The sequence below is a fragment of the Maylandia zebra genome, linkage group LG1 (assembly GCF_041146795.1).
Source record: "Maylandia zebra isolate NMK-2024a linkage group LG1, Mzebra_GT3a, whole genome shotgun sequence".
Classification (NCBI taxonomy): Eukaryota; Metazoa; Chordata; class Actinopteri; order Cichliformes; family Cichlidae; genus Maylandia; species Maylandia zebra.
Window position 1 is genome coordinate 41,642,530 of NC_135167.1, and position 27,883 is coordinate 41,670,412.

Consider the following 27,883-nt stretch of genomic DNA (forward strand, 5'->3'; position numbering starts at 1 on the left):
CATCAGTTCCAGCTTTGGGACCAGATGCTTAGTTCAGCTGGTGCTGAAAATCCGGCACTGGGATGGTCTGTCTCTGATGGACATGTGTCCTGCTGGGTCCAGGTCCTGGTTCTGGTGGTGTTCCTTGACCCTCTTCTTTCAGACTTACATCGGTCCAGTGCTGATCTCTGTGAATCCGTTCAAACAGCTGCCGTATTTCACCGAGAGGGAAGTGGAGCTTTACCAGGGCGCGGTAAGACTGAGCGGCCAATCGACAGACAAATACAAACGAAAAACAGACAAATAGCTGATTGAATGCCCCGCCCCCGACAGGCTCAGTACGAGAACCCCCCCCACATCTACGCACTGGCTGACAACATGTACAGAAACATGATGATAGACAGCGAGAACCAGTGTGTCATCATCAGGTAGGCGGGGCTTAAAGCTCCCTTCAAACAGACTCTTTTCACAAATGTGTAACGTGATGTCTGTCTTTGCGTGTCAGCGGCGAGAGCGGCGCCGGAAAAACTGTTGCTGCCAAATACATCATGAGCTACGTGTCCAAAGTGTCCGGAGGAGGCGACAAAGTTCAGGTCAGAATCGGAGGCCATTGATTGGTTGACATAAAGGTAACACTGCCTCACTGCTCCACCTTGTGGTATAAATCGTTTTTGCACTTTGTAGTTTATCTCGACACTCATCGCAGCTGCTGTGCTGGTTTGAAACATTGTTTATGTGACGCTCAATTCAGTTTTATTTATACAGCACTAAATTACAACAACAGCTGCATCAAGGTGCTTTATATTGTAAGGTCGACCCTACAATAATACATACAGAGAAAAGCCCAGCAATCACATGACCCCCTATGAGCAGCACTTTGGTGACAGTGGGAAGGAAAAACTCCCTTTTAACAGGAAGAAACCTCCGGCAGAACCAGGCTCAAGGAGGGGCGGGGCCATCTGCTGTGATTGGTTGGGGTGAGAGAAGGAAGGCAGGATAAAGACATGCTGTGGAAGAGAGACAGAGATCATTTTATAATAACAATTCTAATAATTAGTAAACGTTTATTCAAAGTGTTAATTTTAATTTAATAAATCGGACATATGTTAAGATTTCATTTTAAATTTATTTCTTCACCTTTTGCCACGTCGGGTCTTCCTTAGTTATATCAGAAAACGGCTGATTGTTTGTGTCAGCTGATAGTCACCATGGTTACAGATGATGTTAGCGATGCCACCCTGTGTTATCACCTGCAGCACGTCAAAGACATCATCCTGCAGTCCAACCCTCTGCTCGAGGCCTTCGGAAACGCTAAAACCGTCCGCAACAACAACTCTAGCAGATTTGTGAGTATGATAGCACACAGATACTTTGGCTGCCGCCGCGCAGATTCATAGACGCCCACAGACACGCCGCCCTTATCCCGACAGGGCAAATACTTCGAGATCCAGTTCAGCCGAGGAGGAGCTCCTGATGGAGGCAAAATCTCCAACTTCCTGCTGGAGAAAAGTCGAGTCGTCTCCCAGAATCAAGGAGAGAGAAACTTCCATATCTACTACCAGGTACTGCAATATGTGCTGCAACGTGTACTATAACTGTTAACGGAAGCTAATGCTGGCCTCTGACTTCAGCTGCTGGGAGGGGCTACCACAGAGCAGAGGGAGAACCTCGGGGTCACGACCCCTGACTACTACAACTACCTCAACCAAACGGGAACCTACACGGTGGAGGACGTTAACGACAAGAAGGAGTTCTCGGATACGATGGTCTGTATGCGTGTGTGTGCGTGTGCGTGTGCGTGCGTATGTGTGTTAAAGTGTGTGTACCTGTGTGTCTCTCAGGAGGCCATGTCAGTGGTCGGTCTGTCTCTGGAAGATCAGGATTCAGTTCTTCAGCTCGTCGCAGGAATTCTCCATCTGGGAAACATCAGCTTCAGAGAGGAGAACAACTACGCGGTGGTGGAGAGCCAGAACTGTGAGAAAGCCCCTGACACTGCAGCATGACACTATTGTTTGTTTTGTTTGTTTTTTATTACCACTTAAACCAATAAAATCTTGTCTCCTCATCAGTCCTGGCCTTTCCGGCCTACCTGCTGGGGATCTCTCAGGACGGTCTCTGCAGTAAGCTGACCAGCAGGATTATGGACAGTAAGTGGGGTGGGAAGACCGAGTCCATCTCGGTGACCCTGAACACCGAGCAGGCCTGTTTCTCCCGAGACGCCCTGTCCAAAGCGCTGTACACCCGACTCTTCGACTTCCTCGTCGATGTCAGTGCCTGCACACAGCCTTCACACTTTGTTCTGCGTTCTTTAACTGCTGCTCATTCACCTTCCTGTTTCTGTGTCAGTGTATTAATAAAGCCATGCAGAAGGAGCAGGAGGAGCTCAACATCGGAGTCCTCGACATCTACGGCTTCGAGATCTTCCAGGTACAAACACACTTCCTGTCTTAAGCCACACCTTACAAAACAATAATAAACACACTTTAACAAACTGGTCCCGTTAGATTGTTCCTGCTGATTTGATGATCAACGACTCTGATTCTTGATTAACTTTTACTTTTTTGTTTTTTAGCAAAATGGTTTTGAGCAGTTTTGCATCAACTTTGTGAACGAGAAGCTGCAGCAGATTTTTATTGAGCTCACGCTGAAGGCTGAACAGGTGACGTTGTTCTTTTTTTAATAAACTGTTGAACGCTTGGTGCACAGGTGACATACAATTATTCTGGGATTAGATTAATTTTGTGGTTGTTACTAAGTTTGACTGATTCAGCCTGACTTTGAAACTACATAAAATATCAGTGGAAAAGAGTTAATATCACATGACATTACAGGTGTTTATTGGACAAATCTTGATCCAACTATTTTCTGAGATGATGAACTTTGTCTTTGTTACTTTTGTGCGAGGAATCCAAATAATAATCCTCCAGCTTCCTCCCGAGTGACCAGCACTGACTAAAATAAATCCGTCCATCTTCTTCCACTTGTCCGGGGCCGGGTCAAGGGGCGGGAACTTAAGCAGACAAGCCCAGAAATCACTCTCCCCAGCCACCTCCTCCAGCTTGTCGAAGGGAACATCAAAGCGTTCCTACGCCAACCGAGAGATATAACCCCTCCAGTGTTTCCTGAGTCCTCCTCCTGGTGGGACATGCCTGGAAAACCTCACCCAGGTGGCCCCCAGGATGCATCCTTGTCACCACCTCAGCTGGCTCCTTTCGATGTGAAGGAGCAGCAGCTCTACTCTGAGCCCCTCCCAGATGGCCAAACTCCTCACCCTATCTCTAAGGGAGAGACCAGCCACCCCTCGGAGGAAGCCCATTTCCACAGTTTGTATCCGCGATCTCGTTCTTTCGGTCGCTACCCACAGCTCGTGACCATAGGTGAGGGTAGGGACGTAGATCGTCCGGTAAATTGAGAGCTTCATTTTTACACTCAGCTCTTTCTTCACCACGACGGACCGGTGCGGCGTCCGCATCACTGCAGCCGGCGCACCAATCCGTCTGTCGATCTCCCGCTAACTTCTGCCGATGAGATTCTGAGAGCACTGATGTGAAAGCCTTCCACCACTTGGCTACGAACAGAATCGATGACAAAGGGCAGCTCTCTTTGCTCCTGCAAAGGTTGTGTAAGGGTCAAATGGCCCGTAGAAGTGAGCCAGACACCACATACTCCTGTGGGCTGGGGTGGGTATCCTAGTATCCTCTCGGCTTGGTGCCTGTATGTTGGGGTTTCTCCCAGTGAACGAAGGGGTTTGTTCCCTGCACCTTCCTGGTGGGGAACGGGTCCTGACTGTCGTCTGTGCTAAATGACAGTTCGGAGTACCTGGTCTTCTTGGAGTCCCTGGGTGGGGTGTTTGAAGCTGCTCCACCTGGGGACTCTATATTACAGCGAGACCTGGAGGCGTGTGACTGGGAGGAACGGTGTCCCAGATCTGAACCAGCGCTGTGTTTTGTTATTGGACTTCTGTGCAAACCACAGTGTGTCCATAAGTGCACGTGGCACCAGGACGTCCTAGGCCGCAGGTTGATGATCGATTTTGTAATCGTATCACCAGACCTGGACCATATGTTGTGGACACTCGGGTAAAGACAGACACCAGAGGTGAGGGGAACCACCAGGCTGAAGAGGGAGTCGTATTGGGCGTGGTTAGCCTGCCGGACTTCGGAAGCAGCTGATCGGTACTAACAGGCCAAGCCAAATGTGGCTCGGGCAGTGGCTGAAACAAGAACTCTGGTGTGGGAGGAGTTCAGAGAGGCCATGGAAAAAGCCTTTCAGACTGCCTCAAAGAGATTCTGGCAAACCGTCAGGCGACTCTGACATCAGGCAACACTGCTTCACTGAGTGAATGCAGAGTCATTTCCCTACAGGGGATTAATAAAGTATACAAAAACCTCAGGAGGGGAAAGCAGTGCTCCGCCTGCTCTGTGTGCGGGTGGAGCGCTGCTGACTTTGACTGATAACATTGTCGGACAAACGTCAGGGACCTCCTTTAAATAAACAGACTAAATGTGAAGCCGGATGTTGCTGTTATGTCTGCAGGAGGAATACGTACAGGAGGGAATCAAATGGACTCCCATCGAATATTTTAACAACAAGGTGGTCTGTGACCTCATCGAGTCCAAACTGGTGAGTTCGCAAATCACTGAACACAGCTCTGATAAATTTAACAAGTACTCCTCTCCATCTCTGTGTTTTTATTCTTGTACAAACATTACTGACATTAATCATTTGTTACATCATTAAGAACTGCAGCAGGATTTACGCTCCATCTTGAGGGTCAGTTGCCCCCCGAGTTGATTCTGTCTGACAGAGGATTTAGCTCCTCCCACTTTAACCCCACCTGCCCTTTAAGCTAATGTTTTTTGTCATTAGCCATCTTCTGGAATCTGGATAGGGCTGAATGATATATCGCATTTACGATAATATCGCGACATGATCAAGTGCAATTTTCTAACCGCAAAGGCTGCGATTATACTCTGGACATGTCCAAATTCATGGGCTGCATCCTCCTGAGGCCGCATTTGTAGACCGATTACGTCACAGCGACGTGCCGAAGGCTGTCCGAGAACGGCACAACTCCCGGCACATCATTTTCAGATCACCGCGGAGTTTCGCTGCTCGGGTTAAACGTAATATATATAAGTCACTTAGACAACCTAAAAATGTTATTGTTGGGCTTTTTTCAGTGTTTTGTTTGTTCGTGAGTAAATCGGTTTGGCTGAGATTAAAGTTATTAGATTAGATAAAATAAAACTTTATTAATCCCCCGGGTGGGTTCCTCCTTGGTTTTCACACAGCTGACTAAACGTCAAACAGAAAACTTATTAAACAGAAGTATGAGACAGTCGAGAATTTACACCAGTGTCTGGTTATATTTTAGATAGCAAGAAGCAGACGGCCGAGTTTATTAAACTCCACCGAGACAGCGGTGACGCTAATCAGAACTAGACCGTCCAATTTCACGCCTTTAAATTTTAAAGGCGTGTTTGTGTGTGTGTTTATACAATTGCTATTATGTTTGCACTTTATGTGTAATGTTACTGACTGCAGAGATCAGTAAGATGTGTGTATTTTTTATTTATTAGTTTTATTTATTTAATATTATTTTTTAATTGAATGACTGTCTAGTAGTTCACAGATGTCGAAAAACTGAGTGTGGTAAAGCCACTGATTTTTTTTAATGTATATTTCTGCAATCTGCACATTGCACTGACTTTCATTTTAATGTTTACACCAGGGTTCCTTGTCAGCACTTTATGCTCAGATGTTTGTAAGCTAAAAATAAACTATTGTGTATGTTCAAATATACTGTTGTGATTGAAGAAGTTAAATAAAAATGTCAGTCATCAATTCATGCATCACCTCATGTCATCATAACAGAGGTCTGTCTTCCAGGAAAGAACAGTTTAAAATTAATGTAATATAGTATTGGCCATACTATAAGATGTATTGCTTGTCTTTGTTTAATAATACAGAAGACAAAGACCTTAAAAAATAATCGCATATCGCATCGCAATCGCAATATTGGGGCAAAAAAATCACAATTAGATTATTTTCCATAATCGTTCAGCCCTAAATCTGGAGAGGGGTGGCCTGCTCATTTTATAATACTACTGCAATTTTTACTCATGTAAAGGATTCCTATCAAAGTGTGCGGTCTGTTAGACTCAGGGACCCTTCAGACTTCTTCATGAATGTGAGCCAAAACTGCTTTTAAATACTCTACAACAAGTAGGCCTGCAGAGCGAGAGCGAAGTGCTCTGATAGGGTGATATGGTACTACAAGGTCATTAAGATAAGATGGGGCCTGATTATTTAAGACCTTGTATGTGAGCAGCAGGATTTTGAATCCTGGATTTAACAGGAAGCCAAAACAGGAGAAATCTGCTCTCTCTTTCTAGTCCCTGTCAGGACTCTTGCTGCAGCATTTTGGATCAGCTGAAGGCTTTTCAGGGAGTTTTTAGGACTTCCTGATAATAATGAATTACAGTCGTCCAGCCTGGAAGTAATAAATGCATGAACTAGTTTTTCAGCGTCACTCTGAGACAGGATATTTCTAACTTTAGAGATGTTGCGCAAATGGAAGAACGCAGTCTGACATATTTGTTTAATATGTGCATTGAAGGACATGTCCTGGTCAAAAATGACTCCAAGGTTCCTCACAGTGTTACTGGAGGCCAAGGTAATGCCATCCAGAGGAAGAATCTGCTTAGATACCATATTTCTAAGCTTTTCAGGGCCGAGTACAACAACCTCAGTTTGATCTGAATGAAGAAGCAGAAAGTTAGCGGCCATCCAGGTCTTTATGTCTTTAAGACATTCCTGCAGTTTAACTCATTGGTGTGTGTTATCTGGCTTCATGGACAGATAGAGCTGGGTGTCATCTGCATAGCAGTGTAAATGTATGCTATGTCTTCTAATGATGCTGCCTAAGGGAAGCATGTATAATGTAAACAGAACTGGTCCTCAAATATTACTCTCACTTTTGTATTTATGGTGAAAGTCGAGTGTTTTTAATTGAGTATTCGTGGGCGTTGAGTTTTAATTAACAGATAAAGACATCTGCTCTTTACAAGCTTAAAAACAGTGTGTGGCTCGTTTGGCTTGTTTGGTCTCTTGATGCAGCTATGATATTACCTGAGTACAGGTGAGATTTCTGCTGCTTGTAGGAGCTGAACTCTCAGTTTTGAACAAACTATAAGTCAGACTATATAAAACCAAATTCAAACAGCTGTATTTTCAGTGAACACCCTCTGTTTTGCAGAATCCTCCTGGGATCATGAGCATCCTGGACGACGTGTGCGCCACGATGCACGCTAAAGGTGAGGGGGCGGATCAGACCCTGCTGCAGAAATTACAGGGACAGATTGGATCTCACGAACACTTCAGCAGCTGGAACAAAGGATTCATAGTCCACCACTATGCTGGAAAGGTCCTCACCTCACCTGTATACCTGTCAGAGTTTTTAATGACCACATCTGTCTGTGTTTACTGACCGCACCTGTGTCTGTGGGCAGGTGTCGTATGATGTCAGCGGGTTCTGTGAGAGGAACAGAGATGTGTTGTTCAATGACATCATCGAGCTGATGCAGAGCAGCGAATTGTAAGTACTCTGTGCGTGGATGTGGGATGTTTTAGGAGCCCCTGATGCAAAACTGCAGTGAATAAACGCGTCATCTTTGTCAGGAATCCTGTTGTCAGCAGACATGGGCAGTGTTACTGTAATCTGATTACTTTTTTCAAGTAATGAGTGAAGGGTTTAACATTGCAAAAAAGTAATTAGATTACTGTTACTTTCTCGTTAGCACGCTGTGTCACTGGGTTACTAAACCGTGATTTTGTTTGTGAGAGCGTCTCATGACAGTGACGTAAGCGTGTGTGGCGTCCATGGCAACAGACACGTGCAGATCAACAATGGATAACATGGAGAGAGTACAACCATGCAGCGTTCAAAGCGTGGAAGTAATCACATTACTAAGCTGTGTGTGTGTGTGTGTGTGTGTGTGTGTCTCTGACACAATCCCTTCTCTGTGGTGTGTTTGTGGGCAGTCCGTTCATCAGAGCTCTGTTCCCTGAGAACCTGGAGGCTGAGAAGCGAGGGCGACCGACCACCGCTAGCAGTAAGATCAAGGTGAGAAAGCTGGAGGTTGGACCTCCACTAAGAATTAAAATGACAGTGAAATAAGCAGCTTTGCCAGGTGTGGTTCTCAGGTGTGTGTTCGCTGCCCTCTAGAAACAAGCTAATAGTCTGGTGCAGACCCTGATGAAGTGCACCCCCCACTACATCCGCTGCATCAAGCCCAATGAAACCAAACGCTCCCGGGACTGGGAGGAGAACAGGGTCAGACACCAGGTGGAGTACCTGGGCCTGCGAGAGAACATCAGAGTCCGTCGAGCTGGATATGCTTACAGACGAGTCTTCAATAAGTTCCTGCAGAGGTCGGAGGTCAATCATGGTTAGGATATTTAAGCTAATGGGACGAAGTTAAGGTTCTAACTCGTACTGCCGTGCTGCAGGTACGCCATCCTGACGAAGGAGTCCTGGCCTCAGTGGAGAGGTGATGAGCGTCAGGGAGTGCTGCACCTCCTCAACTCGGTCAATATGGACCAGGATCAGTTCCAGCTGGGGAAGACCAAAGTCTTCATCAAAGCTCCCGAGTCGGTAAGAAAAGCTCAGCAAGTGGTTTAACTGCAATCAGGAACGCTGAGATTCAGCACGCCTGAGGTAGAACCTGGTACCGGGTGTCGGCGCTGTGGTCCGCTGTCACCCACGGTCATCTTGGCCTGTCAGGGCCTGGCTCCGTTTGTCATAATGGTGTCGCTTCCTCTCTCCAGCTCTTTCTGTTGGAGGAGATGAGGGAGAGGAAATATAACGGGTATGCTCGTGTCATCCAGAAGGCGTGGCGCAAACATGTTGCTGTTCGCAAATACGTCAAGATGAGGGAGGAAGGTAAGATTGTTTTTGATAGATGGGTTAAAAAAACTCTGAATCTGAGTTTGTTTTCAATAACTTTTAATTCGTGTTTCCTCTAGCCTCTGATGTTGTGCTGAACAAAAAAGAGCGCCGCAGAAACAGCATCAACAGGAACTTTGTGGGTGATTATATCGGGACCGATAACCATCCTGAGATCAGACAGTTTGTCGGCCGCAGAGAGAGAATTGATTTTGCTGACGTCGTGGTGAAATATGACCGCAGATTCAGGGTAGGAACCCAACCTAAAAGCAAAACCACAGGCCTAGATCTGGTTCTGTTCTCCTGTTTGAACACGTCCTCGGCTGGAGAGTGTTTACCATCATGTCTGATAGAGTCCCTGAATATTTCTTTCCTCTTGGAAATGTTGCTTTTTCTGTTGTTCCACAGTCCGTGAAGAGAGACCTTATCCTGACACCAAAGTTCCTTTACATGATTGGTCGCGAGAAGGTGAAACACGGTCCAGATAAAGGTCAAATCCAGGAGGTTCTCAAGAGGAAGATTGAGATCAACAAAATCCAGTCTGTTTCTCTGAGGTATACCATCAGAACTGGGAAAAACTACAATTAGAACCAAAAAATGACAGCAGAGCCAGATTAGTACTTTCCACTGGGTCAAAAAGTAGAACTGGAAATAGAAACATGAAGCTATTAGAAGATAGCAATTGTTGTATAGCATTCAAAATATTACTGCCTTTCTCTGACCTACCTTTCTGTTTGTTAGCACTCTTCAGGACGACTTCTTCATCATCCATGAAGAGGAGTACGACAGCGTTCTTCAGAGTGTCTTTAAAACTGAGTTTCTGAGTCTGCTGGTCAAACGTTATGAGGACAAAACGCAGAGGAAGTTGCCACTAAAATTCAATAACCTGTAAGTTTTAAACACGATCTGTCGTTCTCCAGCATACCTCATGCACTGTATTTAAAAGTGAAGCTAGCCGCCATGGCCTCGCCCTTTGGCCACCCAAGTCTCCTGATGAGCATTTTCACTGTTGCCATTTTGGTGTTTTGAGACAAGCAAGGAGTCAAACTGCACAACCAATGAATGTAGTTCCTGCACTGAGAAACCAACACTTAAACCCAGGTTTAACAATGAGTCATCAGATCTGACCGGTACTAGCCAAACACTGCCTCTATCTCTACACTTCTCTCTCCGTCCAGCCTGGAGTTTAAGGTGAAGAAAGGTGGCTGGGGTCCGTTCAGCTCCTCAGGATCCAGACAGATCCAGTTCCAGGTGGGTCAGGGTGACGAGGCAGTCTTGAAGCCCAGCGGAAAGGTCCTGCAGGTCTCCATCGGACCGGGCCTGCCTAAAAACTCCCGTAAGTTGTGACTTGACTTAGTCACCAGCGTAACCTCTTGTCCACTCGGCATTACTTCCTGTCTGTTTGTCGTCTAGGTCCCACCCGGAAAGACAACCGGAAGAGCCGCTACATGGGAAACCGTGCTCCACCCAGTAACCAGCAACACTTGGGTATCAGCAAAAACCAAGTTTCAGGTGTTTTCACGACTTCTTAGAAGACTCTTTTGACGTTTCTTATTCTCATCAGCATCTCGCTCCAGAGGGAGTGGAGCCCTGAAGGAGGGCAGCGCCTACTCCAGAGGCTCGTTGCTGAGACAGCAGTCTAGCATGGAGCAACCTACCCTGCCCCGCCTCCAGAACCAGCGTCGCCATGACAGTCGTCCCCATCAAAACCAGGATATGGGCTTTATGGATGTTCCCGATCAGGGTGCCGCAGGGTGAGACCGCTTGGAGTGACCCAGTGTTATGAAATAACTGTGGTCACCAGTATGACCAGTAAACGGACCATCCGTAAATGACTAGTAATCCCTGTTTCTCACCTGTAGGGTACACCGGCGCCGTTCAAAGGAGGTGAAGCCTCCTCCTGGAGCGGGTCGACCCAAACCGAAGCCCCGAACTCCTCACTGCAGAGCTCTGTACGCCTACGATGCCCAGGACACCGATGAGCTTAGCTTCAATGCTGAGGACCTCATTGAGATAGTCACTGAAGGTAGTACCCATACCCCACCTTGTATTGATGTTACTAGATATCACACACCTTGTTAAACAACATTAAATGTAGTTGCACAGTAGTACTAAAACAAAGAGGGATTTTTTTCATCCAGAATCGTAGTTCCCACAAGGACCGCGCACGGTCGCGTAGTTCTCTTGCTTACCTGAATGTTTGTCCTACGCATTGTTTTTCCATTTCCACAGATCCATCTGGTTGGTGGTTTGGTCGCTTGCGGGGCAGAGAGGGGATGTTCCCTGGAAACTATGTGGAGAAGATCTAGACCTCGATTCCAGGGGTCAGAGGTACCAACCTGCTGCTGCAGCTGGGGTCATAGGTCATAGGAGCTTTCAACACATTGGTTGAGAGCTAAAAGGAGGCTGACTGCTGAAGATGGCGTGCTAACAAACAGCTGCACTGTACCCAGAGGTGAAAGGTCAGGGTGTGGTGTGCCGACATGCTGACTCCTGGACTCCCAATGTCCCATTAACGCTGCATACAGGTTACATGTCCCCATAAAACTTCGTTTTCACAGTGTCCTCGTGTGACTTCAGTCTCTGATCATCTCAGGTGGAGCCCCGTATATCTGACAGTTAATTGGTGTCCTCATTCTGACACACTGCATGTGCTAGATTTTTAAATTCCAGTTCAAAGACCTTCCATCTTTCTGGTCTACAAGAGATGGAGTGAGAGGAGGGCAGCAGGAGGCTGCATCACGGCTTAGAGTTGATGGTTAACCAGTGTTGTACAAAAATGTGAATAACTAGTTTAGCCAGGTAGTATTCATGAGGCCGGTCAGTGAGGACAGCAAGGTTTATTCATCTGAAGTCCATCCAGTGCAGCCTGCAGCCTGCAGTGTTTATTACAGCCCTGAAATAAAACAAAGTGAGCACAGTGGCAGATTTAAAGCCCTGTACAGTATTTGTCATTAACAGAGCAGATGAACAGACCCTGAACGTCACACAGGAGCTTTGATATACAAATAAAGGTATTTTATTTGTCTCATCATTAAAACGGAAATATTTTTTACCTGAAATAAACAGATGTAGATGATCAATGTTCAGCTGTGGTTTCTGTCGGGATCAATGTTTCAGCTGCAGCCTATCCTGAATCAGCAGCTTACCTGAGCTGATCAGCTCACCTGGTACACCTGTTTTCTTTCATTTTAACTTTTTTCTTTTTCTGATTTTTATAATTTGGATTTTTTCCTTAACGTAAACTTTAATTCATTTTTTAAAAATTATCTGTGTATTGTTTTTTTTAAAATTGCACAAAAACAGCAGGACACTACATTACCCAGAGTCCTTTTGACCAAGTGGGTTGTGCTGGTTTTAGGTACAGTTGGAAAAGATTGGCTCATCCGTCCCATAGTGTCTCTGTTGTTTTACACCAAAAGGAAAAACTGTAGTGATAAATGTCAGAATAACTCTGAGACTGGAACGTCACACAGTAGGGTGAGTTGTAATAAATTAATAAATCTTGCAGCTTGTGCAGGTTAATGCTACTGTTTTGCATGTTTATTAAAAATGACTTTGTTAAATTTTAAATGCGACCATAAAGTGGTTCAATGCAACATTTCAGGTATTTATGTGAATCACAAATTGCACAGCTTTGTCTTCCTGTCATGTCAGAGTGGAGGTAAACACACTTTTAAAATTGGTTTTGCAACTGAAGCAGTGTTCATTGTACAAATGTGTTTTCGAAGATTACCCTGTGCTCATTCTGATTAACCTGCTGCAGTGTTTTTGATCACACTCTGACATAGAAACCGAACATCTCATCTCAGTTTTACTTTAAGAATATAATCCACCCACTGTTATCATCTTCAATGTCCTGTACCAACACAGAGCAGAGCAGCTATCTGAACGCTACCCCAACAGAGGTCGATCATCTTGTTAATAATTTCACCTCCTCACTACGTACGACTCTGGATACTGTAGCTCCTGTGAAAACTAAGGTCTCTAATCAGAAGTACCTGACTCCGTGGTATAATTCTCAAACACGTAGCCTAAAGCAGATGACTCGTAATCTGGAGAGGAGATGGCGTGTCACAAATTTAGAGGATCATCATTTAGCCTGAAGAAATAGTTTGCTGCTTTATAAGAAAGCCCTCCGCAAAGCCAGAACATCTTACTATTCATCACTGATTGAAGAAAATAAGAACAACCCCAGGTTTCTCTTCAGCTCTGTAGCCAGGCTGACAAACAGTCAGAGCTCTGTTGAGCCAACCATCCCTTTAATGTTCATGAACTTCTTCACACATAGAGTTATCCCTCTTCTTCATAATCCATCACAGTGTAAGCATGGATTACTAATAACCACCATCCCCTCCTTAAAAGAAATCAGGGTTCACCTGATGTCAAGCGTCTGCTGTCAGACTGAGTCGGGGACGTTTCTTTAATATTATGCTCCTGCTGCAGCAACACCGCTGCAAACTAAAGGTGCTGATTCACTCAGACTGAGCTTGAACATCAGTTCACTCTTGCAGAAATGGCTGTGTGGACATTAAAAACACATTTAAAGGAGAGAAGGAACAATCGACTGAATTGAATTGAATGATCTACTAACGCCTTTACTGCCACCTAGTGGTAAAGCCTAGTATCTCCGTTTAAATGAAAGCAGACGATATTCGTTTCTCGACAGCAAAGAACATCTGTCAGTGAGCTCAGTGACAGCAGCTGTTTGTTGGTGTGTAATGAACAGTGATGAGCCTTGTTTGTGACAAATGCACAGACTCGGTGAACACTGAGAATCTGCGCCAATTCAAAGGTGTTTGGGATGTTGATTGGCAGAGGACATTTTTATTTTGTTTCATGATGAAAACACATTTTTCTGTGATGCTGGATATATTCTCTCAGCTGTGACCTGCTGAGGGGTCTCAAACTCGGGGCCCGGGGGCCATGTGCGGCTCACGTCACCCGTACTTACAAACATGCTGAGGGATCGTCTGTGTTTGCTCAGTGACAGAGTCAAACACTCATGTGCACACTTATGCATTAAATACGAACACAGTGCTGCCACATGTGTGCACAGACAGACAGGACCAGTGTGTTTATTTGGTAGATCAATGAAAGGCTTCAGTTAGTTAAGAGGGCAGAACAAGCATTTGTCTTGTTATAAAATATTTCAAATTTTAAAGAACAAACAAAACGTTTTAGGAAATATTTGTTGGCGATTGTTTGTTTGTTTTGCACTACTTGAACACTAAAGTGGCCCTCCAATGAGACGGCACACAGCATGCCCAGATTAACGCGGTCAGATTTGATTTTGTAATAGAAAATTTCTATTGTTCTCATTTAGAGTATTTATGTGCTGAGCTGTGACGCTGTAATAGACTGTTCAGTGAAAGTTTCTAAAACTAGATGAACTTATTCCAGCCTCAGCAGATGGAGAAGACAACTCCCTTTACAGGTGCTGATAACGCCAAAGGCACAAAACAGCGCGCCCACGGTTCCCTTTCATAGCGTGATGTTTGTAACTTCCTCCCTCTTCCTTGGAGTGGGAGCACCACTCCTGTCTCAGAGCTCGCATGACTGAACTGTGATGTTTGATGTGTGTTGGCTCTCCTGCCTGCATGCAGAAATAAAACAGCTTGATCACAGTGACCATGTTGCAGGCCACTTTTTTTTTTTGACAGAAAACTCCACAACAATTTCAACACAATTAAAGTGTCTACGTGGATCCACACCACAGAGTTTAATGTTTGTGGAGAGCCAGTACGTTAACTCTGATTTAAAACCAAATCTGTCTGGAGTTGATCATTTAACACTTGTTAATGCTAACTAGGTGTTAAGAGTTTATATATTAACTCTCACAGAGTGTTTTATTTTAACTACATCGGAGTTATCTTCCAATTCATTGTAAAACTTCTGAAATTTTACAAATTCCTTTGGAAACAAACGTTTATTAAAAAGAGGCCATGTTTTTCTGAATAACCTTTGTTTTGAACTGTGCACCAGTGTACATGCTCTGACTTTCATTAGAATATTGTTTATCAAAGGGACATATGTGAGCTGGCAGTGCAAACAGCACGCTCATTACTCTTTTCTTCAGTACAATATGAACGTCCTCCCTTCATCACTTTGTGGAGCTCCAACTCCCCCCATATCCCACCTTCCCAAGCATATCCTGTGTGCAGAGTCAATAAAAGTTAATTGTGTACTAATTAATTGCAGCACAGTACAAAAAAAAAAAGAATAATTTCTGAGTAACACGTGGTTTGTATTTTCCCAAAAGACAGTTCCAGATACGAATCCATTGCCCATATTTAAAGCCAATATCAGAACAGGTTTGTTAACATGGTGCTCTCTCAAACAACCGAAGAACACAGACAACAGTTAATGCTGAACTACATATAAAACAGTCTGTTTCATTTTGACCTAAACCGTGTGCACAAAACTCTGCAGGGATGTCGACCCACAGTCAGCGCTTCTGCTGTTTGCTACGTCGGTTTGGTGGTTTTCAGGCTTCACGTAGCATCATTATGTCAACAATCTAAACATTGTTTTAGGTGTAATTGAGCCAAAACCTGACTGAATATTCATATACAAGCTGTTTTCCAAGGCTATAGTGTTTGGCTGCAAACAACAGATTTCACCGAGCAGCGAGGCTAATGCCTTTCACGCCGCTTTGTCTCAACTCAAAAAAGCTATTCAGTTTTATTTATATAGCGCCAAACGACAACAACAGTAATATTTTTTTAAAAATGAGGGGCGGAGTCTGAATTAATTTTATTAGTGTCATAGTCCGTTTAGGAGTTCAGAGGTCAGTTCACGTTTCCATTGCATCGCCTCCAGATTTGATATGGAAACACTCGATTTTAACAGTATTATTTTACACCTCAGGCTTACATTTAAAGACCGTGACTCTACTGTGAGTCATATTAAAGCACTAACACCAACATATTTAACGCTTTTGCTGTGCAGCAGTGGCTCACAGTTAAGTTTGACAGCCCGGCTTTGAAGGCTGCAGTGAGAAAAATGAAACGTGAGTCCGGCTGTTTCCGGGATGCTGGCGCCGTTTCACCGCGTCTTTGAGTCGTTTGTCCTGTCAGGATACAAACACAGCAGCCTGAGGCAGCACGAGATGATATTTCCCAGCTTTAATCAGGTCATTGAAGGGCTCATAACCTTTCGACATTCCGACCGTCACGCGCCCATGTTTACAGAAGGGTCATGCGCGTGCGTGAGGCTGCCGTAGGTGTCTGCAGAGCTGCCTGTTTCAAACAGGAAGTTTGTTTCCGGTTGTCTCGTGTTTTTGTTTTAGTTTTAGTTTTGTTAATAAACATTTAGTGACCATGAAAAACCAACAACTAAACAAACAAATAGATAAACAAGAACACATGACTGGATTGTCACAGCTGTTTACCTAAATAACACAATCGATGACTTTTATGGGGATGTTTGTTTCATGAAGCGTCTGTAGGACAATGCAGAACCACAAACAGCAGACACCTCTGTGACGGTGCCTCGCAGGAACCACCAAGCGCCCGCTCTGCACATCAGAGTGGCAGCCGGCTGAGGCTCCAGCAGGAGAGTGCGTCATCATTACTGGAGGCATGGAGTGGTGGAAGAAACAGGAAGCAGAATAATTAGAAGACAGAATAAAGTGGACGTCATACAGGTTTGAAATAATCTGTGTTTCTAACACGTTTCTGTGGAGACCTCGCATTTCGGGTTCACTCTTTCACTTCCTGTCTGAACCGTCATGCTGCGATAAAGACACAGATGAAGGACGGCAGCCGATGATGCATTGGTTTCATCACTGTAGGTGGAAATACAGGCCCGCTTCAGGGCCGCGGGCCGTAGATTTCCCAGCACAGGGACCAACGAGCTTCAGCGCACGCTCTGCCCCACGCCTCCACAGTTTGAACCTTCATCACGATTACTGTGAAATTCTAGCTTCATACATCAAATACGTCACAAACACCTGCTGCAAGTGAGGGTCACTGAGACTGTTACCATGGTTACTGACACAGGTTTACCTGCTTTTTGGTCACACCTAGAAAAAGGCCTATTACAAGGCAAAAGTAAAAAAAAAAAGGCACGTAATCATCAGTAAGAAACTGGTCACGTGGTCCCTGCAAACGGGACGCGAAGTTTTAGTGTTTTGGTTCAAAGGCGATCCGTACACGGGTCCTGACAAGCCACGCCCACCGCACGTTTCTGTCTCGCGTACATTTATCAGGTGAAAGCGAGTCACAGACAGCTGACCGTTTGTTAGCAGCTAACAGCTAACGGAGCAGATGGAGGAGTTTCTGACGAGCTGCCAGCGGGCCGTGAAGGTAACACACACACACACACACACACACACACACACGCGGGTTAGCCTGTTAGCTCGCGCTGCTGCAGAATGACTGGCACTGTTTACATCATGTGACAAGGTCCGAGCACTACGATAGTTTGCACGAGTCTGTGGAGCTGCACACGTCAACGACCGGAAACGCAGCTGTGGGTGTGAGTGAGACAGTCAGCCGTGAGGTCAGGTGAGACACACCTGTCAGGATCACCACTGCTGCAGTTCTTCTGGTGTCCAGCAGAGGCAGCAGTAAGGAGGGGCATGTTTCTATAACTCGCCTGTTCTGTCCAAATTGAATGCAGTTTTATTAATACACTGATGTACTGTAAGCTAGACGCTACAATAATACAAAGAAAATGGAGAAAACCCCAACAATCATGTGACCCTCTGAGCAAGCGGTTTGGCGACAGTGGAGAGGAAAAACGCCCCTTTAACAGGAAGAAACCTACAGCAGACCCAGGCACGGGGAGGGGCGGGGCATTTCAACACATTACTGCAGTTTAACAGTAAATGTTTTTACTACAGCAGAAACAAGAAGCCTCTCCATGTTAAATCCAGCATTAACCCAAGCACAGATGACCTGCAGTCTCAGAGCAGACGTTACGAGACCGTGGACGTTAAATATGTCTGCATTTAGGGATAGTAGTCCCAGGTGGTTTCAAAGGATTTTTGGTGGTTTCAGGTTATACCAGATGCTTCCAGGGGATTCTGGTGGTGCCGGGTTTTATCAGGTGGTGCCGGGTTGTATCAGTATGTTAGGAGCTCTGTTCTTTGTTCCCCAGTTGAGCTCGGACCAGGTCGGCCCTGGGTTCCATGTTGTCCTGGGAAATGAAGCTTGCGACATTGACTCCATGGTATCTGCCCTGGCCTATGCCTACTTCCTGTCTAAGGTAAGCCACAGTCCAATCAGCTGCCAGTACAGGTAATGAACTGGTTACCCGAATCTCCAAAAGTTGATTCTGTTCATCTGGACGTAGCTTTTTGTGGGAGAAACGTTTCGTCACCCATCCAGGTGACGTCTTCAGTCTCAGCTGACTGCAGGTTTCAATCTTATAAACAGGACATTTACATAATGACTGAAACAGCCCACTGAGGGAACAATGGACTGGGAGGTCAGTTCCTTAATCTTAATTATGCAAATTCTCATGACCATTGGCCATTCTCAAAGACCATCTCTGAATGGAGGAGGGGCCTAAGGGTACATCTTTTGCCATCTTACATGCTGTGATTGCAGCCATTCCCCAACTCTATGTGAATGGTACTCATGGTCTTTGATCAATGGTCATGAGAATTTGCATAATTAAGATTAAGGAACTGACCTCCCAGTCCATTGTTCCCTCAGTGGGCTGTTTCAGTCATTATGTAAATGTCCTGTTTATAAGATTGAAACCTGCAGTCAGCTGAGACTGAAGACGTCACCTGGATGAGTGACGAAACGTTTCTCCCACAAAACGCTACGTCCAGATGAACAGAATCAACTTTTGGAGATTTACTTACCTGAATGATTGAGATGCATCAAGACGTTTTAACCCACTTTGGTTACCTGAAGTCTCTCTCTCCCTGTCAGACTGCACCCGGCGAGATGCTCGTTCTGCCGCTGCTGAACATCCGTCAATCGGAGCTGCGGCTTCGCTCGGACAGCGTCTTCCTGCTGCGCCAAGCCGCTCTGTCTCTGGACCTCCTCGTCTTCAGGGACCAGCTGGACCTGCGAGCACTGCAGCGGGCCGGCCGCCTGCGGCTCACGTTGGTCGACCACAACGTGCTGCCCAGGTAACACCTCACAGATGACCTTGCACACCTGAGTGGTGATCACACCTGTCTTAACATCCTGTCTCTGCTGCAGTTCAGACAGCGACCTAGAGGAGGCGGTTGCAGAGGTGATCGACCACCACCATCTAGAGAGGGAACCCTCCCCCACCTGTCCTGTTACTGCGGAAACAGTGGGATCCTGCGCTACCTTGGTGACAGAGCGCATCATTCAAAGAGCTCCAGAGATCCTGGACCTGCAGCTTGCTCACCTGCTTTACGGTACACACCTGGTGTTACTGAGCGTTCAAAGGTTATCGAATACATGAATGGTTTATTTGAAGAGTTTCAGTCAGGTTTCAGAGCTCATCACAGCACAGAAACAGCTTTAGTGAAGGTTACAAATGATCTTCTTATGGCCTCTGACAGTGGACTCATCTCTGTGCTTGTCCTGCTAGACCTCAGTGCAGCGTTCGATACTGTCGACCATAATATCCTATTAGAGCGATTAGAACATGCTGTAGGTTAGGGCTGCCACGATTAGTCGACTAGTCACGATTACGTCGACTATCGAAATCATCGACGACTGATTTATTAGTCGATGCGTCGTTGGAAGCTTTGTAAGATCCCCAAAGACGCAGGAATAAGTAGCAGGATTTAAGAGTGTAATAACGGACTGAAACAGAAGATGGCAGCACTGCATGTACAAGGATGCCAGCTGCCGTTAAACCCCGAAGAAGAAGAAGCTGTGTCCCAGAATTCATAGCGCGGCCCAGCGCAGTTGTCAACAATGGCGGCAGCTAGTTAGTTTTAATATTACTCTTATTATTCTTTCTGGGTCACAAAATAAACGTTTAACATATTTTCATGGAGAATGTAGCTGTGTAAACCTCAAATATCTGCTCAGTTTATCAGGACACCACATATTTTCAAAAGCGCTCCGACGTTTTCAGAGACGTCTGTTACCCACTAGCTCGATAGCTAGCCGGGGGCTAGGCTCACTAGCGCCGTGAGAACACCGGACTCCCGGCAAATCGTTTTCAAACCCACCACTGTCTTTCGCTACTCAGGTTAAATATATATAAGTCACTTAGATAACTTAAAAATGTTATTGTTTGGCTTTTTTAGTATTTTATTTATTAGTATTAGTATTTTTATTTAGATAGCAAGGAGTTTATTAAACTTCACTGAAACAATCTGCAAATTTCATTAAAATTTAATAAACTATCATCTTGTCTTTATTTTTAGTTAGCACATACCTTAAACACTTAAAGCTGTAAGCTAATGATAGTTATATAAGAGCAGATGCTGCTGGTGCAATAAGCTGTAGTTTTACGGCCAATGGATGATGATCTGATTAGTCGACTATCAAAATAATCGTTTGTGGCAGCCCTACTGTAGGTATTACAGGTACTGCACTGCAGTGGTTTGTATCATATCTATCTAATAGACTCCAGTTTGTGCATGTAAATGGAGAGTCCTCTTCACACACTGAGGTTAATTATGGAGTTCCACAGGGTTCAGTGCTAGGACCAATTCTGTTTACATTATACATGCTTCCCTTAGGCAGCATCATTAGAAGACATAGCATACATTTACACTGCTATGCAGATGACACCCAGCTCTATCTGTCCATGAAGCCAGATAACACACACCAATGAGTTAAACTGCAGGAATGTCTTAAAGACATAAAGACCTGGATGGCCGCTAACTTTCTGCTTCTTAATTCAGATCAAACTGAGGTTATTGTACTCGGCCCTGAAAAGCTTAGAAATATGGTATCTAAGCAGATTCTTCCTCTGGATGGCATTACCTTGGCCTCCAGTAACGCTGTGAGGAACCTTGGAGTCATTTTTGACCAGGACATGTCCTTCAACGCACATATTAAACAAATATGTAAGACTGCTTTCTTCCATTTGTGCAACATCTCTAAAGTTAGAAATATCCTGTCTCAGAGTGACGCTGAAAAACTAGTTCATGCATTTATTACTTCCAGGCTGGACGACTGTAATTCATTATTATCAGGAAGTCCAAAAAACTCCCTGAAAAGCCTTCAGCTGATCCAAAATGCTGCAGCAAGAGTCCTGACAGGGACTAGAAAGAGAGAGCAGATTTCTCCTGTTTTGGCTTCCTGTTAAGTCCAGAATTCAAAATCCTGCTGCTCACATACAATAGGGATGGGTACCGGTGTCCGGTACCATGATGGCACCGGTTCTGACATAAACGGTAGTAACCAGACCGAAAAGCAGCGCACATTTCGGTGCTTTATTTCGGTGCTTTTTTTTCCTGAGCTGTGATACACTTCTAGCCAATCATTTTACGTTTCCCAGGATAGTAGGCGGGGCCAGGTACGTACGTTCAGTTAGAGCAGAGCTACACATTAAAAATGTCCAAGGCGAAGCTGTCAAAAGTCTGGCTGTATTTCACAGCAAAATATGCAAACTCAGCAGCAACAAGTGCTTTAAGCTGATACTGTGATACTGTCAAAGGAGGTCACACCTCGAAACTGATGAAACACCTGGCGACGCATAGCGTTTTTTTAAAAGCCGAGAAATGCGCCGTATTTGATAGCTTGCTGCGAGACCTCACACTGTGCACGTTGGGTGGGTTGCCAGTTATCGGACCCGGAGCAACATCCCCCAAAAACCCGAAGAGGAGAGTCCTGGCCCCTAGCCCTGCCAGTGTAGCAGAAATGATGAGGATGATGATGCAGCAGCAGCCGTTCTTCTCTGCGTGAGTAGCTTAATGTTGTTGGTGTGCAATTTACGTTGAGTAGGCTAACCACGTTATTACATTAATGCATGTAAGGTGAACTAGCAAACATCATCATAGATACATGCGGCTGTCTTCTTGTTTGATGGCAGATGCTCCCTTCACCCTGGACAAAAAGGCTAAAATGACCAAAGAAAAAGTGGGAAACAGCTGAACATGGGAGGTTTTTGGACAAAGTTTGTGTTCTCCATTCTTTAAGCACCGGTTCGAGCACCGTTTAAGCACCGGCACCGTTTCAAAAGTACCGATTTGGCACCGGTATCGGATAAAACCTAAACGATACCCATCCCTAGTCTTAAATAATCAGGCCCCATCTTATCTTAATGACCTTGTAGTACCATATCACCCTATTAGAGCACTTCGCTCTCGCTCTGCAGGCCTACTTGTTGTTCCTAGAGTATTTAAAAGTAGAATGGGAGGCAGAGCTTCCTTCTGCTGGAGGTTTCTTCCTGTTAAAAGGGAGTTTTTCCTTCCAACTGTCGCCAAAGTGCTTGCCTGTTGAGTTTTCTCTTTATGTATTATTGTCGGGTCTACCTGTATAAATAAACCTGAATTGAGTAAATCTTGTGTGTCTGAAGTGTGCCGTTGACTGATTGGTGGGTTGTCTGTGTTGGTCTGCAGCTGCCATCGTGGTGGACTGCGTGGACATGTCACCTGCTGCAGGTAAAGTCACTCCCAAAGACAGTCAATATGCTGCAGCGCTGGAGAACCTATTCCCTGCTCTGCCACCGAGGGGCGCTCTCTTCCAGGAGTTGCACAGAGCCAAGTTGGATGTCTCAGGTCAGTTTCTGAGAAGTCAGTCATAACTGAGAACACAGGTGGAACAAAGTCTGGACTCACCTGTGTTTGTTACTCTTCAGGTGTGGATACACTGCAGATTTGTACTTTTTCCTTTATAGTTTTTATTAAAGAATTCAATGGAGCATTGTTTTAGTATTGCAGTTTTACTGTACTTGGTGTAATATTTTTTTTTATTGGAGTATTTGACGCAGTACTTTGTTTGCAGGTCTGAACACAGAGGAGATGTTGTTGAAGGACATGAAAGCTGTTTCAGGAAGTTTGAATCTCTCCGTTTCTGTTCTCTACATCTCACTGCAGGTCAGTACTGCACACTGTACTACAGTCATACTAATAAGCTGCAGTGACACCAGTCTGCCACCAGGTGGCATCAGAGCTGCAGAACACCTGACGAGACATGCTGCTGAGTATGGGTGTGTGTGTATGTGTCAGGAGTTCCTGCAGAGGGAGGACTTGGAGGCGGAGCTTTCAGGTTTCTGTCAGAAGTACGGATATGATTTGCTGCTGCTGATGACAATCTTCTTCACTGAGAGCAAAGAGCCAATCAGAGAACTTGCTGTGTTCAGCCACAGCACCACCTGCAGGGAACAGGTACACTCTCCTCCCCCTTCTTTAGTCTGCTGTTCCTTCTGCGTGACGGCTCAGGTGTCCTCCCTCCTCAGGTGAGCCAGTACCTGGAACAAGCCCAAAGCCCCGCCCTCAACCTGAGTCCACTCAGCAGCCCCCACTCTCACATCTCAGCCTATCATCAAGGTAACACTCCTGTAATCAGACAGGTGTGCACAGGTGATGCTTGATGTTCTGCTGCCTCGTTAGCTATGCTCTGTAGGGTGTGTCTCTGGGGGGGGGTGGCCTCAGGACTGATGGTGACTTCATCACCCTATGTCTCCAGGAAACTCACTGGCGTCTCGGAAGAAGCTCCTCCCCATCATGAAAGACTTCCTGACGACGTGGGATGGGTATGGTTTCCCGGGAGACAGGAAGGACGAGCTGTCTCAGGTCCCGCCCACACCGATGAACAGCCTGGTGGAGGGCTCCCCTCTGGACAACGGTCTGCCTCGCATCACCTCCCAAGCCCTGGAGGAGAAGTTCAGCCAGATGGTCAACAGGACTGACCTCTGACCTGTCAGAGGAAGACAGCGATGAAGCACCAACGTTTTATGGGTTGTTGTTTTTTTTTTTTTGTTGTTGTTGTTTTTTGTTTTTTTTTAGCAGGTGTTGTTGAACACGAGCATGAATCCGTGTTCCTGTTTCTCTAATAAAATCCAAAATGATCAAAAGAATCCGAGTCTGGAAACCCGCCGACAGCAGGCATGAAGGTCCGCCCCTGCTGCACGCCTCGTGCTCAGAAAAAACTGCAGGGGCGCAGCTGTGACTGAGGCCTCCAGCCAGCAGGTGGTGCTGTTGGATTGGTCTGACACAATAAAGTTCTCTGCAGTCCTGCGTGGATGAAAGCACACTGTGCAAAAGTCATGAGCCACCCTCATTTCTTTATATTCTCTATGAGTATGTTTATTAAAACATACAAAACACATGTGATGGTTCAGAATTCAAACGTTTATCAAAGATCTGTAACATCATAGACTGAGCTGCAGCCGTGACGGAGCCTCCGTCTCACAGGGGGCTGCTGACGCTGTGTTGGAGCTCCTCGCACACGCTGACCATGATGTGGCTCCATCGCTCTATCAGTCCCGTTCCTCTGACCTTCATCAGCGTTTCCTCCTGTGAGGCTGAGCAGCAGACGATCGGCTGATTGTCTCTCTGGTCTGCTGCAGAGTTTTCAGGCCTCACACTTGTGCCGTTTCAGCTCTTTGGGAATCGCCTCTTTGGTGCAAACTTAAAGTTTTATGTCAGACTGTTATCTGTGCCATTTCTCACAGACTCAAATCAAATCACTTTTATTGTCACATCACATGTGCAGGTACACTGGTACAGCACATGTGAGTGAAATTCTTGCGTGCGAGCTTCACAAGCAACAGAGGTGTGCAAAAATACAATAACGTACAACAAGCAAAATATAAGAATGGCTAAATCTGAGACTAATAAATATATGTACAATATATAATAGTATATGCATTACTGGATGCGTATACTAAATATGTTTTTCTACGTGTGTGTGTGTGTGTGTGTGCATATTTTACAAATTAAATGGAGTAAACAATAAAATAAAATATATAAAAAAATATACAGACTTTGCTGCTAACAGCGTGTGCAGACACAACACTGGCTCGTACCTGAGCTTGTGATCACATGTTGCATCCAGCTGAGGTGTGCCGTCATAGCGGACCTTCATGCTTGTTTGAATCTGTTTGTTTTTTTGGGGGTTTTCTGAAGATGTGAATTTCTGACAGATTTGGCACTGTTGGGCCTCCGTAGGCTGTTGGTTTTGGGTGTTTTATTAAAGAGAAAAAGAACTGCAGCCAACTGTCAGGAAACCAGCTGTGAATAAATCATGTTTCACAATAATTGCACTGAGAAGGGAAAGACTTTTATTGTGAAACAGAGGGAAGAAGCTTGCAGCAACAGGAAGTTTGCAGAAGAAAGGTTTTTGGTTTTTTTATTTACAATGTTTCATCATGAGTCATCAGGATAAAGTTTGGGGTACAACTCTGTAAACATCTGGAACATCTGCTCAGACTTGTGGTTTCCCCTCTGAAACACTCGCCTTCCTTCTGACCTTCCCCCGTTGGTAGTGATGGCCAAATGAAGCTTTCCGAAGCACTGAAGCTTGTATTGAAAAACGGTTCATTACTCGAAGCTTTTCAACACAGTCCTCTCCGGTGACATCTGGTGGTGAAAATTTTGAAGAGCAGCTTGAATCTGCAAAATAAAACGGACTGCTCAATTATCACTGCTCACTCAAGAGTGGAGTTCTCTCTGATATTGGGCCACCGTTCCGTTGCTTTGAACATGTAATTGGTTTTGTTTTCTCGATTGGGGGGCTGAAAAAAATGTAATGCGTATCTGCGTAATACATTTTGATCAATAAACTTTCCCTATTTAAACATGCACTATGGTGTGGCCTTTCTCTGCTCATAACTCCTTGATGTTGGTAAATACAATAAGTGAGCAATATATATAATATACATATGAGAATGCACAGCACATTATGGAGTATGCCCCTGCTGTGAAGTCCTGCCTCCATCTACTTGTCATTTAATCACTGGACAGCTGGACAGGTTCATACAAAATATTAGATGAGGCCAATTGTCCTATACATATTTTTGACCTAGGGGTGGGATTGATTGTGAACTGGAAAGGGAAAATGCTTAGGGAGCTGAGTACGGCTGCATCGTCACTGATTTGTAGAATCATTTTGATTCGATACAGGATCCGATTCAATTTGATTGGAATCTGGAAAGTTTTGCCTCAGTCAGAAATATTACAATTCTGATCATTTAACAGTATATATCCATAATTTCGTATCTATTAAAAGAAAGCTGACACATGTGAGACTTAATTAGAGATGTAAACAGAGAGTTATGAAACCTGCAGCTGCAGAAGCCAGCGAAGAAAAAAGAGGCAAACACAGCGCGGACCCGACGACACACCAAAATCTGACTCTGACGCGTCGGGTCCGCGCTCTGTGTTCACGTTTGTATGCAGAATCCGTAAACCTGCTCCCAGTTACTGTTTTAGCTGCATGGTGTTTGACGACATGTTGTGAGGTTTAACCTGAGATGCTGGCGTTTCAGGCATAATAACGTTAATTTACAAATCGACACGGGATTTTAATGAATCAATATCACTTTATTCAATTTAGCATGGATTGTAATCAGAAAAGCGATAATCAAAACCCACCCCTAATCAAGAACTTGCAAAGTAAAAACATGATCAATGTCAGGTAGCCCTTTTGTTATTTACATTTAAAAAGAGGATTAGTGTTACTGTGCGCTGGCTGAGTCTGTTTCTTTTCTTAGAAATAGTTTCTCCTGCCCTGGAGAAAATCCACTTGCATGGAACAGAAGAGGCTGTGGAGTGCAGGAACTACACTGCAAGCTGGTAGATATGCAGGTATTCCTGGGTCCTGCAGACTATCACCTAAAAACAATAAACAAAATGATTTTCTAAACTGTAGCAATGTAATGTACGTATAGTGTCAAATACATTTTTGTAGTCTTCATCAGCTTTAATTCACATGGAAGTGTTCCTGAAGTCATATGCTGTAATGATATTTACATTATGAAAACATGATTTTGGACATTTCAGGTTTTTCACTTCGGCAGATAAAATGAATTGAGCAAAATCAACTCAAAATATTCCCACACGCCAGAACGTCCTCTCTTCCTCGCTGGCTCCATATCTGTCAGTGGAATGATCACCTCGTCGCTCTCTGTCACCATCAACACACTCCACGAATCCCGTGGATGATTCACTTCCTTATATCCGTTTGAATCAGGTACCGAAGCAGTTACGTGCGTAATGAAGCTTCGGACGTCACTGGTCACGTGACTTTTGCCAAACGAAGCAAGCCTCGACACAGTGCTTCTGAACCAGTGTGTTGTTTTTTTCGACACACGCTCCGGAGCGTCAGCTTCAAGCGGGCCATCACTACCCGTTGGACTCGATGTATTTATTGTAGTGAGTAGGGATGGGTATCGTTTAGGTTTTATCCGATACCGGTGCCAAATCGGTACTTTTGAAATGGTGCCGGTGCTTAAACGGTGCTCGAACCGGTGCTTAATGAATGGAGAACACAAACTTTGTCCAAAAACCTCCCATGTTCAGCTGTTTTGTTTTGTTTTTGTAAAAAGATAACAATGTTAGCCTTTTCTGCAGCTATGGGGCATATATGGCATCACTCTTGGCTGGAAGCAGTGCTTAAACAATGGAAAAAACACAAACTTTGTCCAAAAACCTCTCATGTTTAGCTGTTTTCCACTTTTCCTTTGGTCATTTTAGCCTTTTTGTCCAGGGTGAAGGGAGTATCTGCCATCAAACAAGAAGACAGCCGCATGTAGCTATGATGATGTTTGCTAGTTCACCTTACATGCATTAATGTAATAACGTGGTTAGCCTACTCAACGTAAATTACACACGAACAACATTAAGCTACTCAGGCAGAGAAGAACGGCTGCTGCTGCATCATCATCCTCATCATTTCTGCTACACTGGCAGGGCTAGGGGCCAGGACTCTCCTCTTCGGGTTTTTGGGGGATGTTGCTCCGGGTCCGATAACTGGCAACCCACCCAACGTGCACAGTGTGAGGTCTCGCAGCAAGCTATCAAATACGGCGCATTTCTGGGCTTTTAAAAAAAACGCTATGCGTCGCCAGGTGTTTCATCGGATTCGAGGTGTTGCCTCCTTTGACAGT

The 27,883-nt window shown here is 45.0% G+C and overlaps 2 protein-coding genes across 2 annotated transcripts in view; both read left to right on the plus strand.

The window, feature by feature from the left end:
• The window catches only part of myo1eb (myosin IEb), a 17,987-nt gene extending 5,975 nt beyond the window's left edge, over window positions 1-12,012 (plus strand). Inside the window, exons 3-27 of the mRNA XM_076886689.1 lie at window positions 143-232; window positions 313-407; window positions 485-572; window positions 1,236-1,325; window positions 1,410-1,541; window positions 1,611-1,745; window positions 1,821-1,953; window positions 2,049-2,245; window positions 2,326-2,406; window positions 2,552-2,638; window positions 4,516-4,602; window positions 7,241-7,408; window positions 7,494-7,579; window positions 8,026-8,107; window positions 8,210-8,415; window positions 8,494-8,638; window positions 8,812-8,926; window positions 9,010-9,179; window positions 9,338-9,483; window positions 9,671-9,817; window positions 10,108-10,265; window positions 10,343-10,417; window positions 10,494-10,683; window positions 10,792-10,955; window positions 11,162-12,012. Coding sequence (XP_076742804.1) covers window positions 143-232; window positions 313-407; window positions 485-572; window positions 1,236-1,325; window positions 1,410-1,541; window positions 1,611-1,745; window positions 1,821-1,953; window positions 2,049-2,245; window positions 2,326-2,406; window positions 2,552-2,638; window positions 4,516-4,602; window positions 7,241-7,408; window positions 7,494-7,579; window positions 8,026-8,107; window positions 8,210-8,415; window positions 8,494-8,638; window positions 8,812-8,926; window positions 9,010-9,179; window positions 9,338-9,483; window positions 9,671-9,817; window positions 10,108-10,265; window positions 10,343-10,417; window positions 10,494-10,683; window positions 10,792-10,955; window positions 11,162-11,238 — 3,144 coding nt within the window. The 3' untranslated portion in view covers window positions 11,239-12,012. The remainder of the gene's footprint in view (window positions 1-142; window positions 233-312; window positions 408-484; window positions 573-1,235; window positions 1,326-1,409; window positions 1,542-1,610; window positions 1,746-1,820; window positions 1,954-2,048; window positions 2,246-2,325; window positions 2,407-2,551; window positions 2,639-4,515; window positions 4,603-7,240; window positions 7,409-7,493; window positions 7,580-8,025; window positions 8,108-8,209; window positions 8,416-8,493; window positions 8,639-8,811; window positions 8,927-9,009; window positions 9,180-9,337; window positions 9,484-9,670; window positions 9,818-10,107; window positions 10,266-10,342; window positions 10,418-10,493; window positions 10,684-10,791; window positions 10,956-11,161) is intronic.
• A 5,085-nt stretch (window positions 12,013-17,097) lies between these two features.
• On the plus strand, window positions 17,098-25,577 carry prune (prune exopolyphosphatase). The gene is made up of 9 exons (XM_014411082.3): window positions 17,098-17,238; window positions 18,035-18,142; window positions 18,820-19,022; window positions 19,096-19,280; window positions 22,392-22,550; window positions 22,777-22,868; window positions 23,001-23,159; window positions 23,231-23,321; window positions 23,461-25,577. Exons 1-9 carry the CDS (start codon window positions 17,200-17,202, stop codon window positions 23,688-23,690), a joined length of 1,266 nt encoding a protein of 421 aa, XP_014266568.2. The 5' UTR covers window positions 17,098-17,199; the 3' UTR covers window positions 23,691-25,577.
• Window positions 25,578-27,883: the final 2,306 nt, after the last annotated feature.

Bases quoted from the DNA above. Each gene is read 5' to 3' on its own strand.
- prune (XM_014411082.3), top strand. From the start codon at position 17,200: ATGGAGGAGTTTCTGACGAGCTGCCAGCGGGCCGTGAAG. The intron at 22,551-22,776 runs GTCAGTTTCTGA...CTTTGTTTGCAG, and splicing joins AGCCAAGTTGGATGTCTCAG to GTCTGAACACAGAGGAGATG. The intron at 22,869-23,000 runs GTCAGTACTGCA...TGTATGTGTCAG, and splicing joins TTCTCTACATCTCACTGCAG to GAGTTCCTGCAGAGGGAGGA.